Genomic DNA, 13236 nt, shown 5'->3' with positions numbered 1-13236 from the left:
CACGGATTTGTTCTTAGGCCTTAGCCCAAAACGCGTCTTGCTAGGAAGAGATGGGCATGTACATATAAAACCAGGGACCAACCCCTACCCCGCCGATGTGGGATCTTACACTCTCTGTCGTCCACAACATTTTATAATTTTAGTACGAAAATTAACGTTAAAATGTGAGGTGTCAGAGTCTCCTTATCATTCTCATGAGAAAGAAGGATTATGTTTCTCTAATAGATATTAGATGGAAATCATTGCTCAAGCAAGAATGCATATACACAAATAATAACATGATTTGAATAAATTTTTTCCCATTAAACAAGAAATTATATTGCACATATTTGCAGAGTGACAATTGGTTTATATCAATCAACTGGGACCGTTGGATGGGCTCCCCTTTTGCCGTTTCCGAAAAACCACCTCCGTGTTAGCACCAAAACCGTCAACCTCCTTGACATGAACCAACTTACTCCTCCGAAACATTGCCACCAACGGCTTCACACTATACAGATCATTCGCCGAGTACTTATCCGTCCGCCGCGAGATTGCCACGTGTAAAACGCAGACCCCGCCGGGCCTCAACGTCCGTTCGATCTCGGAAACGAACTTCCGCGGGTACAGAGCGTGGTCGAACACGTTCGAGAACTCGAAGTCGAAGGTGTCGTCGCCAAATGGCTGGTTGTGGAAGTCGCCCTTGACCACGAGCGGAGGGAACGGTACGAGGTCGATGCCGACGGAGTCGGACACCCCGACTCGCTTCAACGCCTCAACTTCCTGGCCGACTCTAGCCCCGATGCAGAGGGCCTTGGAGCCGTTGGTGAGGAGGTTCTGGCGCTTCATTTGTTGGAAGACTTGGGAGAAGACTTGGATTTTTCGGTCCCAGTCGCGGGTGGTCCATAACTGGCGGAGCCTAGGGTTGTTGGTTTTGTTGACCTGCCGCTCGAGGTAGGCTTCGTAGGAGGTGTAGCCTGGTCGGATTCGGATGTCTTTGCCGGATGAGGTATTGGTTTCTGTTTCTTGTTGGGATTCGGGTTGTATAACCGGGAGGATGTTATTGTGTGTAGTGGCGACGGCGGTAGCGGCCGTCCTGTGGAGGTTGTGGGGTTGGAGACGGAGGACGAGAAGGAGAATGGGAAGACTGAGGAGGAGGAGAGAGAGGAACAAGTATTTGAAAGTCGGAATGTTGTGTTTCATGTTATCTCTGCATGAGTTCCCCTCACTTTCTCTCTCTATATCTCTTTCTCTCTTCAAGGACCTCCGTCAGTTCTCTTCGGCTTGTGTCTTCTTCCTCCTATTCCTTGAACTCTATATTATATAGGCATCTATTTTGTATAAATTTGTTGGAGGGGGAAGGAGATGTATATATTTTCCAAGTTTCCAGCAACAAAAAGGAAAGAGATGTATTCGCTCAATCGTATTTGTTTCCTAGCTGAACTCCTCGTTTTAAAAGGGTAAATTGTAACTAAAACTAACGTCCCCTAAACTTACTCAAAAGAAAAACTCTAACTTCACATCAATTACGTTGCCAGACAGAAGTTTTTTGTTTTGTTACCAGACTGCAAATTTTAACTATACAACGGAACCTATTTTTAGATTCGCAGTTTGATAATATAAATTACTAAACAAACAATTTAATAAGAAATTATTCTAATAATAAATATATTGGTAGTCAATTATATAATTCGGCAAAAAAAAAAATGATGAGACCAAGGTCCCAATGTACTAATGTAGCATGATTAAGGAGGAAGTCATTAGTCATATAATGGCATGTATTATATAATAAAGAATAAATTGACATGTATAAAAGTTAAAACATTGTAACCTTGTTAGCCAGTTAATTAATTAAAGCTATTTGAACATAACAGATGGATAGTGTAAATAGTTATATGATATTAAACTTCCTTCTTAGCTCTAAGACCTTTATTAAATACCATGTCCTTATTTGCATGAATAAAAAAGAAAGAGTAATGTTAGAGAGATCATATGTTTAAACCATATTTTTTGTAGATTACATAATGTGGCAAGTGATGGTTAGATTTAGGGACGGAGTTAGAAATTTCTTCTAATGGGGGCAATCCGAAAACAACTAACAAAACCTTATTATGGTATGACTTGTACCTAATATGAAAATGAGGATGGTTTCAAATGATAATTCATCACAATTTCAATGTTACAAAAATTTATGTGTAGTAATAGAAAGTGGCAAAATGAAGAGAAAAATATTAATAAATGAGAGGTGAGAAATGGGTTTTTCTTTTGAATGATGAAACAGGAGCACTTTTGCTCATGTTATATTTTATATAGGAGTTTGCTTGATATTAGATACATATACTTTCTTCAAATATAATATATGTATGTATATAACTACAGTCTGTAGCTTAACAAGAAATTACTTAAGTTGGGGCATCTGCCTCCAGTGAACCTTCATTGACTCCGTCTATAATTAGATTTCTTCTTTAAATTGTTAGAAAAATTCAATCATTAATCAACATATTACGTAGTCTATACAATATGCTCTAAAAACATGATCTACTAGCATTTTCCAAAAGAAAATGGAGATTATAATGAATGGAATTGTGGAATGCACCAACCACTCAGTTGCCTCAGCCACAAAACTATGCGTTAATTAATTATGTAAAAAGTAACTCTAGTATAAGGAAGATCATTAATAAACAAAGAAGATTAATATAAAACTTTACTATGACCAACCAGAGAGGGGAAAAGTGGTGTGTAAGTGCGCAAGCACGAGTCGAAGTGGCATTATTCTGGAGTCCCGATCGACCTGATATTTGTTAACAAAGTGATGAACATTGCATTGGTTACATATGCATATGCATATTGACATTGTTGCATGGCTTCCGTGACCTGTGATCACATCTGTTGCTTGTTGTTGAAGCCTAGCTACGTCTTCCATCTTGATTAGTTGCGATGAACACCACTCAGGCTCCTCCATTTCATGTGCCACACAAGCCTCAAAAGAATAAAAAATGTTATCGTCACTACATTTTGTACATCGCATAAGCAAATTTTACAATGTATATCTATACTACTTCTTCAGGGTGTCTTTGGAAGTGATTTTAAAATGTCTAAATCATTTTTGATGAAAGTGTTTTAGAACAACTCCTTAGTAAAATGCAAGTGAAATCTTAAAAAATCACTTGAAGTGCTTCCTGCAAGAAGAACCACATAACTGATGCTTCTTCCAAAATGCATTTTAAGTGCTTTTGGAACCCAAAAAATACTTTCAACAAAAGTTCTTTTAATCATTTTGAAAGAACTTCCAAACGATCTATATCATCGATGTGAGACCTGTTTGTATTAGTGAGTCCTATATCGACGGAGCAGTGATACAAATGTGATGTACAAAATGTGCTAATTAAGTCTAGCAGGTTACTCAAAGATAAAGTTTGGGATCATACCGACTAATTCTTATAAAAATTTCTAGTGCACATCAAAAGCACACATTTAAGTTACACGTCTAAACATAACATAATCTAATAGCTCTTGCTTAAATGTGGAACTTAAATATGCAATTTTGATGTATAGAAGGGAAAACTTCCTAATTCTTCTTACAAAATCTTTTGTTTTTGGATAATGCTTGTGTCCCAACCCCTTCTCTTGGGGAACTTACTTGCCCCTCACTTACGATTAACGAACTTTTATCGTCCGAACATCATAGTCGGAACTGTTCATTCACTTTATCATCAACTAATTAAAGGTCATATCTGCAAACAATCATCCATACGTGTTAAACCAATTAACGGTTTTGTAACAAGTAGCATCTTTAGGATGAACCGTTCATTTGTTTGATGCGTATGAATGGCTCAGGATCTCCAAATCAAATCATTATATATATATAATCCTTAAGTGATGATAAAGATAATGAATAGTTCTATATATGATGTTCGGACGGTAAAAGTTTGTTAACCGTAAATAGAGGGACAAGTAAGTCCCCTACGAGGGGGACACAAGTATTTTCATTTTTTATTGGGCCGAATTCCTTTGGTTGATGGGATTGGGTTGTCCACAATACCATTATGGACCGGGTATTACTTGCTTTGAATAGAGATTTTTTAGGTGTGGTTCGGCCCAAAAACGAGTCAGAGGAGAATATGGAGATTCAAGCACAGATTCTCAACTGTTGTTTGTTAATGCGTTTACCCTTTAAGGGCAATGTTTACCAGTAAAAGAAATTATAATTACTTTCATTTTGTACCTGTGAGTAATAGAAATGGGAGTCATTTTGATTCTTCATTTTTCTGTGTTTACTAAAATGAATCACTTCACTTCTTAATTATTTTATGTGTTTACTTATACGTAATAAATAGAAAAATTATAAGCATTCCCTTGAAATCTGTAATCAAATACTTAAAAATTAGGAATCATATGGCCACCTTGTGTTTGAGGGACTAGTTGATCCGATTCTTATTACTTGGTTCTCCACTTCTTTTCTTTTCCCATTTTGTTGAGTACTATGAGATATGGTCACCCTGTGTTTGAGGTTCGTTGTACGAATCAATCATAAAGTCATGAGACTTCAGAGTGCATCAAGTTCGAAATATTTTTGGCGAAGCTAAAATGTGAGTTGATGCCTAATCTAATCCAGGACTTTAAACACTTATCTTTCACTAGGCTATTAACTAGCACCTAGCAGATGTCCAACTGTAGAGAACAACTGTATTACACTTGTAATGTCACTGTTACGAAATAACTAGCTAATTGTGTATCTTTAAGTTAAAAAGTTAAAACACATGATATAATTTTACTGATTTGAAACATCGCACACAATGTAATCAAATTGGCGATAATGTTTCTCTCCCAATTGCACATTACAATTGGTGACAACATGACCATGCATTATCGTGGAAACTCATGAGCTTCAATTTCCGTTTTGCTCGAGTGAATAAACAGATTATATAGACACATATTAATATGCCATTAACACAAAAGTGCAATTACACGCAAGTTCATCAACAATTGTGCCATCGCACCCTATACAAAAAACCCATCACTCTAAGACCTCATCCTGTTGATTTGGTTCAAAGCCGGTTGTAGAATGTTGTACAGCACCCACAGAATCGCCGGAGCCACCACAAACAGCAACAGCTGCCCCCTGTTGTCACCGGCGGCATCAGCAGCAATCATGGCTATTTCGCCGGCGGACGCCTCGGGCGTCGAGACAAACCCGGACGCAGCCAACCCACCAAGCCCGAGCCCGACGACCACGCTCTTGTTTGTCATGCGGTTGATTTGGTTGAGAGCCGGTTGGAGAATGTTGAACAGAACCCAAGCGATGGCGGGAATGATGGGCAGCAGGAGGGCGAGGCCGCGGTTGTCGCCTTCGGCGATTTGGGCTACTTGCTGGGCGGCCAGGGCGGGGTCAGAGGCGCTCAGGGTGGAGAAGATGGCTCCGGCGATGGCGGTGCCGGCGAGGGAAGGGGACATGTTGGAGAGTTCAATAGGTTTTGAGAGGGTTAGACCTTTTGGGAGGTTTTGAAATGAGAGGAGGGAGGTGGGTTTTGCGGCGGTTAGCTTGGTGGCGACTTTGGGGGTGGTGGTGGAGCTCAAGCACTTCGCATTGATTATTGCCATTGTTGCCATGGTCGCTGCCATTTGTTTAGGGTTTTCTTGTGGAGAGCTTGGGATTGGTTGGTTTGCTTTGCTTTGCTTTGATGTTTCAGTTGTGTGCAGTGCAGAGGGAAGTGAGATCAGATGGGATTCAATGGTTGGTTTGGAGTGGGGAGTGTGGGAAATATAGATGTGGGGCAAAGTTAGGGGGGTGGGAACCAATAGAAATGGGGTGTGTGGATTCTTTTCTTATCTAGAGAGTGTGATTGGTGTTACAAGAACCTCATATTTACAATTTCTTATCACTTCTTGTAATTTGAGTTTATTGATGGCTAAACCACAAATTGTGTTAAGCTCTTTGTCACTAATTGGCCTCTAGAATAGTCGGGAAACATGCATGGCTATATGCATATATCAAATCTACAATGACATTTAGTTATGTGAAATAAGAGAAGTCGTGAGTTAGGAGAGTCGGAATTAGAGTACAAAATGAGTGAATATGAGATCAACTACGTCCTAATCAATATAATACATGATCAAGACAAGAATAGAGCGTAGCAAGAGTGAGTACGAGATCAACTACCTCCTAACCAATCTAATACCTGATCAGAACAATAACAGAGCATAAACAAAGTGAGTACGGGATTAGCCACTCCCTAATTAATCTAATACATGATCAAGAAATAGAGCATATAAATCCATAATTACAATATACCATGGGCCTATCCCAAGCCATTGAACCTCTAACTTGGCCTTTTGCCATCAACAAGAAGAAGGTGCTTGTCATCCAATAGATCTTAGGAGAGGCAACAAAGCCCAAAACTCTTGGAAAATAAAAACAAAGCTCAAAACTCATAAGTTCAACAAATAGGTGAAGGGGAAACGACAAGTCGTTGAATTGATATTTTGCCATTTTGGTCACCCTCTCAACTTCCAAGAGTCCCGTCAAATTGGAAAACCAGACATTCGCAATCGCATGAATCGGAGCAAGAGATGCTAAAAACCCACACTCATCTCTTTGCTCCAGCTCAAGCTTTTAGGGTTTCTAAATTTCCCGACTTCCCAAACCCCTCCAAAGATGGCCACTTTATCGTCGTTTCGACCCAGCACAGTCCTCGCCCCATCTCCCAAGCCCCCGAACCCTCTCCTCCCACGAACCCACCACCTATACGGCTTTCTCCACTCCAAGCCCCTCCTCCGCGGCTCGCTCGTGGTGGCCCGGCTCGGCCTGGGTCCCGGTCTGATTCCCGAACCGGAAGATGCCGGAGCTGTGCTGAAGGAGCTGTTCGGTAAAGCCGAGAGCTTGCTTTACACGGTGGCCGATGCGGCGGTGTCGTCATCGTCGTCGGATAATTTGACTACTTCGAAACAGAGCAGCGATTGGCTTTCTGGGATCACCAATTACCTCGAGAGCGTTCTTAAGTTTCTGAAAGATGGGCTTTCTGCTGTGCACGTTCCGTACTCCTATGGCTTCGCAATCATACTGTTGACCGTTCTTGTTAAAGCTGCTACCTTCCCGTTGACCAAGAAGCAGGTGGAGTCCGCCATGGCTATGCGGTCCTTGCAACCTCAAGTGAAAGCTGTGCAAGAGCGCTATGCTGGGGATCAGGTGCAAATGCAATGCATACCCATCTTTCTTTCACCTAATTTAATCAAACCCATTTCATCAATTATTGAAAATTAGATTTTTATGAGCTCAAGTTGTAAACTTTTACTTGTAGGAGAGAATTCAACTCGAAATTGCTCGATTATACAAGTTAGCAGGCATAAACCCTTTGGCAGGTATAAGCTAATTCCAAAACTCTTCTAACCTCCAATTTGATTATATATCTTATCCTTCTTGGTTTTTCGCTTCGTTTTGCGCCAGGATGTTTGCCTACACTTGCAACAATCCCAGTGTGGATTGGGTTATATAGAGCTCTTTCAAATGTGGCAAATGAGGTACCATCCTCTCGTATTCGTGTTAATTGGTTTTTAGTAACCTCCTGTTATTTATTTATGCTTTATAATCACTCCGAGCTCTTATTAAGTGTGTGCATTTCTATATAAAGGGACTCCTTACAGAAGGCTTCTTCTGGATACCCTCCTTGGCTGGTCCTACAACAGTTGCTGCTCGACAAAATGGAAGTGGCATCTCTTGGCTTTTTCCATTTGTAGTGGGTGTTTCTTCACCTTCAAGCTAAAACTCTCCCTTTATCTCTGTTTATTGCCCTGAGTAACAAAAAATCTTTTTAACTTGGATTCTATGCAAGCCTTACAATTTTTTTCCTCGAAATTATGTAGCTATCTAGTTCCGACTCAACACTTACGCAAATCTCAAATTGCTCTCTATTTTTGTTTCCAGTTTTCTACTCTTAAATGTCTTTATTTATTGTTTTTGTGGAGATTTTGTATTCGCTTGAAATTTGGATCGTTCTGATGTTTGCTTTACTAGATATATAATTACGACCCACCTATGGTTTGTGGATCTCATTTTCACTTTTGGTTTCTTATAAATTTTCAGGATGGTCATCCACCCCTTGGATGGTCAGACACGCTGGCATATCTTGCACTGCCTGTTTTGCTGGTTATCTCACAGTACATATCTGTTCAAATTATGCAATCAACACAGCCACAGGTCAGTCATTTGACTCAGTTCCCTGGTCCAAACCTTGGTTAGATAAAGTTCACTAGCACTTCTATGTCTGACCTTCTTTGGTACTGGGATTTCTTGTTTGAGCCAGATTTACAATTACTCATTCTTTTCATGTGGTATCCTTTTTTTCAGAGCAACGATCCAAACATGAAGAGTTCTCAAGCAATTACCAAGTTTCTTCCTTTGATTATTGGTTATTTTTCTCTATCAGTGCCTTCTGGTCTAAGTCTCTATTGGTGAGCAGATGTAAAACCCTTTTGTTCTATGAACACCATAGAAGTTTTTATTTGTATTTTTCAAATTCTAGTGAATCATTAATCTGCATTAGAACGACACTGGTAACTTTCCCTTTTGGTGATAGTCTTCCCTATGTTATCTTACATATTTCATATACGTGTGTGCAGGTTCACAAATAACATACTGACCACAGCACAATCAGTATGGCTTCAGAAATTTGGGGGTGCGAAAAATCCAATTACTCAATTAAGTGATAACATTATCAAGGAAGATGAACCCCAAATTCTGAAGTCTGTCTCTGAATTAAAATCAATACCAACGGATACCAAACGAGAAGAAAAGTTGACGCCAGAGGGTCTACGACCTGGTGAAAGGTAAATGGTCTTTCCTGTCATTTCTCTATGTTTTTTCTGTACATATAGTGTTTATGTTCCTAATAGTTTGTGATATTCCAGATTTAAAATGATAAAGGAGCAAGAAGCACGAAAGAAACAACAAAGAGAAGAAGAAAAGAGGAAAGCTGAAGAGGCTGCAGCAAAAGTGACTCAAATAACTAATGACAGACATGAGGGAGAAGCCAGATTACATGAGAATGGAAATGGAGTTAAAGTTGGATTAGTTGTTGACAAGAGTGAAGAAAATCAATCTCAGACCACAACTTATAATTCCTCTGATGTTAGAGTTTCTGTGAATGGTGATCGGTCTATACAGGACACGGAAGAAGACCACAACAAAGTGTCCACGTTTCAGATGGAAAACAGTGAAGTTTCTATTGATCTTGAGGTTGATAGGAGGGATGAGCAGAAGTTGAATGGAAGTCTAGGTGACAAAGGTATCTTGGTTGTGCTTTGATATTTGCATTTAGCGTTTTCTTTGTTAATGTGTAGGGTTACTAGGGTATAATAAAGAAGATTTAGACAAGAACAAATTGAACAATTAGTTTAGGCGGCTTCTGATTGAAATTTATTCTCCGTAATACAATCGTTTGACTTAAGGAAAAGAAAAAGGGCTCTAGTAAACTTAATCGATGTATGCTTGAATTATTTTGACTTGCCTTCTGATTAGCAACTGCAAATTTTTTCTTGTTTTTCAGGAAGCAGTTGATGTACAAACTCCCACGGCCACCATGGATAAAAAAAAGGTTCTGGAGAAAGCACACATCAAGTGAGAGGGGAGTGACCAACCAACCAGAGTGTAAGCATTGCGACAGTACTGGTTAGTCAAGTTAATCAGATTGACAAGGCTAGTTATATATTTGTCAAAATAGAAAATGGGAAGCAGGCTGAACATTCTAAAAAGCAATCACTGGGTGTATATTACATCATATCCAAGACCGACGAGTAGGATCAACGAGAAGATTTTGAGGTTCTGCTTTGTAGCTGGAAGTTTTCGAATGCGTGTATGATCTATGCAACAATTTTTTCTTTATTTTTTTGTTATATTAGGTGAGAAGAGGGAAAATGGATAGGAGATTTATGGAGATGTTCTTAGAGATTTTTTTATTGCTCATTGTGTCACCATAAAACTAACCAATAAATGATATAAAATTTCAGCTGGTTAAATTCCTTGTGTAGCTCTGTACCTGTTTGTTTATTTATTTTTTTTGCACACCAACTGTTCTCAGCTGGTTTCCTGCTTGGTTTTTTATGGTCTCCTAGTTCCCTTCAATTGGATTGATTATTTCTTGGGTGTTGCCAGTTCAGTCACGATTGTATACAACTTGTGATATGACATATTTTCTTCGTCAATGGTGTGCGTCGCCTTGTATGGTATTTTGAGACATACATGTATAGGCGTAGACAGTGTTTAGCGGGAGACATGTGCAGCCAGTAGTTAACGTATATGTGTTTATTACCTTAGCGTACGCGTAGAAGGTAACCTACAATAATGTTTCTTCAATTAGAAAAGGGTAATATTTAACTCGTTAAATTGAAGCTAATTCTCTTCTTTATACTCAATAATATCTTAACCTAAACTTTTTTATGTCTTAATGTTATCTTATGGATTTTTATTTTATTGTTTCAGAGTTACCCTCAGTAGTTATTTTATAGTTACTTATTTACACGAGTAACTTTATTTGTCAACATTTGTTTTTAGTAAAAATATATCAATTTTCTTAAAGACTAGTTTGCGTTAAAAAGATGCATTTTACATAAATAAAATCTTATTTTAAAATACTATATACTCCTTAAAAGAAGATAAATAAGATACTCTATATATCTATATACATATATAATTATATATACAATGTGAATTGCATGTAATAAAATTATACTTAAAAAAAAATAGAACAAGCTTGTACTTCAAATTATATGTAATAAAATTATACTTAAAAAAAAAATAGAACAAGCTTGTACTTCAAATTATAATTTGAAGTACAAGCTTGTTCTATTTTTTTTTTAAGTATAATTTTATTACATGCAATTCACATGTCAGTGTCAAGTGTGTCATTGAGATTATTTTTCTCCTGAACTTGAGTGTGTTAGCGAGTTTCTCAGCAGGACAATAATTGATGGCATTTGAAAGGAGTTGATTTCATTGACCCAAATAAAAAAGGAGGAAAGAAGTTAATTATTTCTCACCTGAACTTGATAGTGTTAGATCATGCTACAATTAATTGATAATTTAACGATAGCATTATAATTAGATGCAAAATAATGCTGCTTAATTAGTGATCAGTGAGAGTTGAGAACACAATTCGTCGAAATTAAAAGTTGACTAGATGTTATATTTATGTGATGAATAATTTGACCCATGGCATTTGATAAAAGTGAAAAGACTTAAATGCAAAATTATCGGTTTAGTATTATAGTTTAGTTATATTCTTTTTAATTTGTAAATCAGAGATCTTAAGTTTGATTTTTGCCAAATGAAAATTTAAACCACGTTGTCAGCCTATTATGAGGCTTCACACCATCCCTCATTCTCTTCGTGTAAATAATATGTCCAAAAAAATTCCAAGATTAGTGAAAAATTTACAAACACTAAAATTCACATGCGTGCATGATTCATGCGCAAAAAAAAGTCTGGAACTTTTCTTATCAGCAATGGCATGCATGCAGCCGAAGGATGCAAGTAGGCTGTCAGCCTGCAGTGCAGAGTGCAGACGCATGCAGATCAAGTGCATGGCACGCATTTTCATTTTGTCTGCCGTGCATATATGTCGCAAAAGCTTTGGAAACTAATTTGTCAAATTAAAGGAGTTTAATCATATTAATGCAAATTATGCAATCGTTAATTATCATCCCATGTAGCTATCTGGCTCTAACGTTGGTTTGGAAATGAAGCTTGACTTGGTTTGGTCAGGCATTCTTGTTAAGAATATTTCAGAATAGAGCCCACGACTACTACTAGTTACACTTACATTATATCGATTTAACTGTCTTTATAGTCCGACAAATCTTTGAGTTTTATTATAAAGAATTTGGGTGCAATGAAAAATGAATTTTTAATATTATATTTTGATATATTTGATTGCGTTAAATGTTATTGATGATATAGTATTTTACATGACAAATCATCTCTTAGATGTTAGAACAGTGAGAAACTTTTTTAATTTTGGCCGGGCAGATCAACTTTAACCACACTCATCAAGCAATAGTTTTCAAGTTTGTGCGTAACGTAATCGTGGAAGGATCTTAGAGAAATATTACACCTTAGATCCAGCAACCCTAGCGAGCTACAAGGTGGACATGAAAAATAATATGAAATGATTATATTAAACAAATGATGAGTACATTAACAAAACGACAGATGGTGCAGCAGCAGCGGCTGTCTGTTTCACAAGTGTCATGTAAATATATAAATATACTAATTACTGCATGCATTTTTAATTCGTGTCGACATTGAAATCTTGCTAATAATGATGTTGATGATGAAGCTGATCCATGCCTGCATCACCGTTGTTTTGGATCTTCCCCTCAAAAGCATCCACAGTACCTTTGTTTTCGATATTGATCTACCGAATTGTATTCAGATAATCAGACACTTAATTATTGGCCACTTCGATTTCCTATACCTTTTCAACATCAATATTATCATATGTTACAGGGAAATTTATTTGGGACTTATTAAAGTCCCATTTACAGAAATATATTACTAAATATATATATGGACTTCGCCCTGGTAAGTTTATGACATATACTTTTTTATTATTACCGTACAAAAATATGCTTTAGAAAGTAGTTAATATAAGTTATTTGTAATAACATAGTGCGTATAATGACTTATTTAGAGTGACAATGACTGTTTTAAATGTTAATTAAGTTAGCTAAAAGGGTTTGTGGAATAGAACACATTTATTTTCAGTGACATATATGATCTCATGTTGAAAAGGATGCAAAAGGGATTTGAAGGAGAAAGTCCCGTGTAAACCTACTCGGTAAAGGGAAAACTAGAAAAGAAAATAGTAAATTAGGGTTCTTATGAGAACTATTTTGTTTTTAATTTTTTTATTTAAGTTTGATATCCTTGAGATTCAAAGAAAGTATATGGCACAAATGAGAGAGGGAGAAGAATGATGGAAGAGAGGGAAAAGAAAAAGAAATAAGGAATGAAAATAAAAAAATGAAAAGTGAAAACAATTTAAAATTGTTTTTGGTATGTTGGTTTTTAGTTGCTATTTTTTATGTGTTTCCTTATATGCTTTTTCTACATCTTTCATATCATCCATCATTTACTCTTCTTCATCTCTCCGAACCAAACACTACAAAAAAAAAAGGTTATTAAATAGACTTTCAGGGTGTGTTTGTTTGCACTCACTAGCATTCATTAGACTGGACTAGACTAAGTGGGAGTCTAGTCCCGTG

General features: G+C 37.4%; 3 protein-coding genes across 3 annotated transcripts; 1 reads left to right on the top strand and 2 right to left on the bottom strand.

Moving 5' to 3' along the window:
* Positions 1-274: 274 nt before the first annotated feature.
* LOC103425508 (uncharacterized) lies at positions 275-1509 on the bottom strand. Its single transcript, XM_008363591.4, has one exon. The coding sequence runs from the start codon at positions 1180-1182 to the stop codon at positions 358-360; it is 825 nt and encodes a 274-aa protein (XP_008361813.3). The 5' UTR covers positions 1183-1509; the 3' UTR covers positions 275-357.
* Positions 1510-4877: 3368 nt separating this feature from the next.
* On the bottom strand, positions 4878-5836 carry LOC103425509 (photosystem II reaction center proteins PsbY, chloroplastic-like). The gene has a single exon (XM_008363592.4). It carries the CDS (start codon positions 5599-5601, stop codon positions 5002-5004), a length of 600 nt encoding a protein of 199 aa, XP_008361814.2. The 5' UTR covers positions 5602-5836; the 3' UTR covers positions 4878-5001.
* Positions 5837-6377: 541 nt separating this feature from the next.
* Positions 6378-9990, top strand: LOC103403095 (ALBINO3-like protein 1, chloroplastic). Its single transcript, XM_008341919.4, has 9 exons — positions 6378-7165; positions 7278-7338; positions 7424-7497; positions 7608-7712; positions 8060-8173; positions 8324-8427; positions 8596-8802; positions 8884-9260; positions 9522-9990. Exons 1-9 carry the CDS (start codon positions 6635-6637, stop codon positions 9530-9532), a joined length of 1584 nt encoding a protein of 527 aa, XP_008340141.3. The 5' UTR covers positions 6378-6634; the 3' UTR covers positions 9533-9990.
* Positions 9991-13236: the final 3246 nt, after the last annotated feature.

Source organism: Malus domestica, chromosome 16, assembly GCF_042453785.1.
Source record: "Malus domestica chromosome 16, GDT2T_hap1".
NCBI classification, from domain to species: Eukaryota; Viridiplantae; Streptophyta; class Magnoliopsida; order Rosales; family Rosaceae; genus Malus; species Malus domestica.
The sequence above is the reverse complement of the archived record's forward strand: the minus strand, read 5'-3'. Positions and strand labels throughout refer to the sequence as shown.